This window comes from Lepeophtheirus salmonis, chromosome 2 (genome assembly GCF_016086655.4).
Source record: "Lepeophtheirus salmonis chromosome 2, UVic_Lsal_1.4, whole genome shotgun sequence".
NCBI classification, from domain to species: Eukaryota; Metazoa; Arthropoda; class Copepoda; order Siphonostomatoida; family Caligidae; genus Lepeophtheirus; species Lepeophtheirus salmonis.
In genome coordinates this window covers 8,370,541-8,375,371 of record NC_052132.2, presented here as the reverse complement: position 1 = coordinate 8,375,371, position 4,831 = coordinate 8,370,541, and the positions used below count along the sequence as shown (strand labels likewise).

The window sequence follows — 4,831 nt, the reverse complement described above, 5'->3', positions numbered from 1 at the left end:
GATTCATTGTTTGATTATGTAGGTGAGCTCCTCTATGAGTGAATCACAATGTAAAGACGTCAATTGAGCCCCTTACAAACCACCTTCTGCTTCCAGCGAACCATCATCGTCGACACAAGTGGTGCTGGAACCATAGGAACCTACTCCTTTTTTGAGTAGGTGTAATATTTATATATTAAAATTGTGAGGTTGCGTGACTATGACATCACTATTATATAACTTGACCCCCTCCACTTGCAAATTAATTCCGACGCAGCTGATTGACAAAATGTATAAGGCCTCATATTTCTGTAAGCCAAATTCGTCCCCTTTCAGATCTACTGCATTAATGTTTCCCTCAGTTTCAAATTATATCAACCTTCCTTATTATTATCAAATGAATATTTCCCATTGTCACTTGTCCATCCATTTCGGGGTATGTATTTCCAATTGCACTTACTCAGGGCTTAAAATGTTATTGAATGACAAAATCAATACATTCATTCAATTAAATAAAATTACATATATATTTACATCGTACTACGGTTTGAAACTGGGATTTCTAAAAACTAAAATCAATTATTAAGTAACATCAAACAATATAAGTATACAAAGCTCCAGGTACAATTTTATATGTCAAAATATATCTTTAGATATTATCCAACCAGCTTCTAAAATAGGGCACCTTGGCATACACCCCAGGAACGTCTTTGTTTGCACAACCAACACCCCAAGTAACTAATCCTACAACATGCCATAGTCCTTCTACAGATTGGCATACAAGTGGAGCTCCGCCATCACCCTCGCATGCGTCTTTTCCAGTCTCTCCCCCCGCACAAATTTCACTACCATGCAATCGAAAATTTGAGGCAATACGCGTACTTCGAGCACTTAATGCACGCTTTAACTGGGACTCACATTGTCGATTGTTAACTAAGGGCACATCAACCTTGTTCTGAATGACTTTAAAATTTCCATTTACATTGTCCTTTCCCCATCCAGATACCCAACATCTGGAAAGAAAAAGTAAATACAATGAAGCTAACTGTGATAACGGGCAATGAGACAAAGCGTTACTTACCTAGAACCCGTCCCGTTACGAAAATTATTTCCAAACATATCTATACACGAAGGATAGCAGGCTGCACTTATTCCTTGTCTCTCCAAATTTATGGGTCTGTCAACCTTTAGAACGGCTATGTCATTAATTAATCGAATTCGATCAAATTGGGGATGAATAAAGGACTGAGCAACTCCAAATTCTTCATGCCGTCTTTGTTCAGGGAATTTAAAATCACTTGCATCATAGTCTAAAACACGCACTTTTAACCTAGAGGGTAACACTAATTCAAGGATTCACTACCTATGATTGAAAAATACTTACTCGTTAATATTATAATTGAGGAGTTTGTGCGCAACCGTCAAAATCTTTCTTGTATTGAATTGTACTTGATTGTCAAATCTTTCAGGAACAATAACTCCCGTTCCCACAAATTCATTCTTTTGAGTTAATATCAAAACAGTCCATGGGAATTCTTCTGGACTACTTTGACCAGGTAATAGACCTGGAACATGGTTGAAACTTCGTGTTCCACAGGTAGATCCAACGAAAGGCACATTTGTTCGACACGACTGCTGAAAAGGTTCTTGTCGAATGATTTTGGAACCTTGATTATTGATGGAACATTGATTTCCGAGATGGCTTAAACTTATAATGTTTTCATAGCAACATTGTGTTCGTCCCGGAGGACAAGAGAGAAATTGAGGACTGTTGAGCCCGGAATTTGGTGGCTAAAATATAGTAGAGACATATGTTCAATGAAAAATAAAAGAGTTTAGGGGTATCCGCAGGGGGTGGACTGAAGGGCTGAATTAATTTCATTTCATAATTTTTTATTTTATTGTGAACAACTGCGAAATTTTTGAAGTTGTAAAAAAAATGATTTTTGAGAGTGGCAATGCATTTCTGAATTTTTTTTTACCCCAAAAAGTTTATTTTCCAACAAATTTAATTTTTTTGAGAATAGCTATGAATTTTTGAAATTTTTTTCCAAAATATCAAATATTCAATTTTTTTTTAAATGGCTGTGGATTTTTGAAATTATTTTTTTTCCAACAAATTCCAAAATCCAAGCCCCCCCCTTAAAAAAAACAAAAAAATTATAATCCTGTGGATGCCCTTGGAATGGAATTAGACATACTCTGTTTGCAATCCTCAATCCGATATTTGATCCTTGAATTCTGGGATTAATGATCCCTGTTCCTACAAGATCATCATCGTAGTCAAAATAGTCTGAATCTCCATTAAACACATTTGGACATTTGCGTGTAACGGAACAGCAACATTGACGTCTTCCACGACCCTCGATAATGCTACCTATTTGTATATTATTTCCATTCGTAGATTCGCCTGTTGGATTTTTTCCTTAATTTTGATAATATTAATAATCAATTAGTATCCGGTGAAATAAGAAATATAAATACCTAAATGAGTATTGGCAAGAAGGCCTAGTCTAAGATCCTGACAATTGATTAAACCATTAAGTACAAAAATGCACAACAATTGTAAATATATCATGATGTGCTTCTTCTTATCCTCTGTTTGTCTTTCGTATGATTTTTTATTTTTGTGTACTGCTGAGAATATGGTGTGAACAAAGTGGTGCTCCTGCCTCAACCTGTTTTTTACTAATGACGCAAATATTGCAATATTTCTTAAAACGTCTACTCCTTCCTCGCCTAAAGATTGGAAAAAAAACAAAAAAAACTACCTGGAACTTACCGGTGTTGGTGTATATATTTATCAATTGATCTTTAAGGATTTTTGGGCAACAATAACCCATTGTAGGTGTATACAATTGTTGTAGTACATATAGCTAAGAAACCCTCAATTTGTCGACAATCATTTACCGTTAGATGAGCAAACCATGTTAAAAACAACATGGAATTCCAAAGCCTTTATGGAGTGGGTCTCAGGTAAAGGAGGATGCAGTCTATATTTTTTTCTTGTCTATGCGGCAATGTGTATATAAAATCAAAAAGGAGATTTTGGAAAGAGAGGCAATTTTGAAAAATAAAGGATTAAAAAAAAAAGAAGATAAGCAGGACCCAAGGACTATATTCATAATTTTTTGAGCCTGATTAATCCTTTATTGGGTACGCATAGAATATGATCGAATGATAAAATAATAACTGAACGTTGTTAGTTTATGTCTAGTGATGAAAATCGTGTGTATTAAAAACTAAAACTGAAAATCAACCCACACAATTTGAATAATATTTTTGAGGAAATTAGCTATAATCAGCTGTGACAAGGGAGGGTTGGGAGAAAAGGGGTTAAACTAGGACATTTGGAAGAATTACTCCAATGTTGACCCTCAAATCTACTCAAAGTCCAAAAAGGATTTACAATTATAACTCCGCAACTAATTCTCTGAGGTAGTTTCAGTCTTTTATGAGCACACACAATTGTTCAATCAGGTTTTGAATATAATTGAATCTAGTAGGAAAGGGGGAAAAAAAAACATTCTTCAGATTACCAATTCTAAAATAACGAACAATTTAAAAAATATACAAGATTTACATCACTATTTATGTCACAATAGAAAAAAAATTGAATAAAATATTTCTTTGCAATTTTGATATTTTGGTTGTAATTGCGAACTTATGAATTTACCAAAAACAATCCCTTGCACTAAAGGAGACCAACCAAAGTCTCACGCACGTCTTTATAACCAAGTTTCCAGCTAGCTTCATGACTCTTGCGGTCATCGGGAACAACGGCAGTGCCATGCTCTCTCCCATCTTCTTTGAGCCAAAAGGGAAGTTGAGTGCCGACAGGTACTGGGAACTTCTGTCTCACCAAGTGATGCCTTTGATTAAGCCTGAGGCCAATGGTGTCCTGTTTCAACATGACTCAGCCCCTCCCATAAGGCCTGCGAGACTCAAAATTTGCCATTTTGGGACCCCCAGACCCACCTGATATGAATCCCATGGCTTGTTTTTCTTAGGTGGAGTTAGAGAGGAAGGTGATAAACTATTGAGTCGTGGCTCACAGTTTGAGAAACACTGTTCTAGAATAATTTTATATTGTAGATATTGCCAAACATATTTCCAAAAGTTTGAAAGTGACCATTCTATAGAGGGGACCGACTTACAGTGGACACTGCACTCAAAAAGGCATATACAAGTAGTAACAATTCTCTGTATTTGAAAAACAAAACATATTTTTCAAAAGTGTATTACACAGAAATGAGGTCATTTAAGAAAAAGGAATTTTTTTTTCCAAGCTGGAATAATTAAAGTTTAAATTAATAATTTAAGGATAGTAAATTTGTTTTTGCCCTTATAAGTTTTTACATAACATTAAATAGAGAAAATAATGTAATATATAGTTGATTTTAGTGTATATATTAATTAATTCTTAATTAACAAAATTACATTTCCTAGAAAGAATAAGACATTTTTCATTGAATTTCCATCAACTGTTTTTATATTCATCATTGACGTAGATAAATATCATTAATCTCCCAAGAAAACACTCTTTGAAACATTGATAATTAATTTCATAATTTGTAGAATAACACAGAAACTAAGAAAGTACTCAAACTATTACAACAAATGGATACAGGAAGAAAAGGATTAATAAAAATATAAATAGAAATTGGAGCAAAAATATAATGTACACAAGATATTATAAATATATTCGTCTTTGGGTGGATAAACACCCCAGGTAAGTATCGGAGGGTTAAATAAATGAGTAGTTTCTTCTCTAAATGTTACTTTCATCTACAGAAAATAGTCGTCATTAAATTCCAGGCCATCACTACATAGATAAGGCTCTATGCATTCC

At 34.3% G+C, this 4,831-nt stretch overlaps 1 protein-coding gene across 1 annotated transcript; it reads right to left on the bottom strand.

The window, feature by feature from the left end:
- Positions 1-482: 482 nt before the first annotated feature.
- On the bottom strand, positions 483-2,682 carry LOC121132516 (phenoloxidase-activating factor 2). The gene is made up of 5 exons (XM_040727934.2): positions 2,464-2,682; positions 2,181-2,404; positions 1,364-1,770; positions 1,061-1,309; positions 483-992 (listed from the first exon to the last, which is right to left on the bottom strand). The coding sequence occupies exons 1-5, from the start codon at positions 2,555-2,557 to the stop codon at positions 629-631; spliced, it is 1,338 nt and encodes a 445-aa protein (XP_040583868.1). The 5' UTR covers positions 2,558-2,682; the 3' UTR covers positions 483-628.
- Between the last annotated feature and the right edge of the window lie 2,149 nt (positions 2,683-4,831).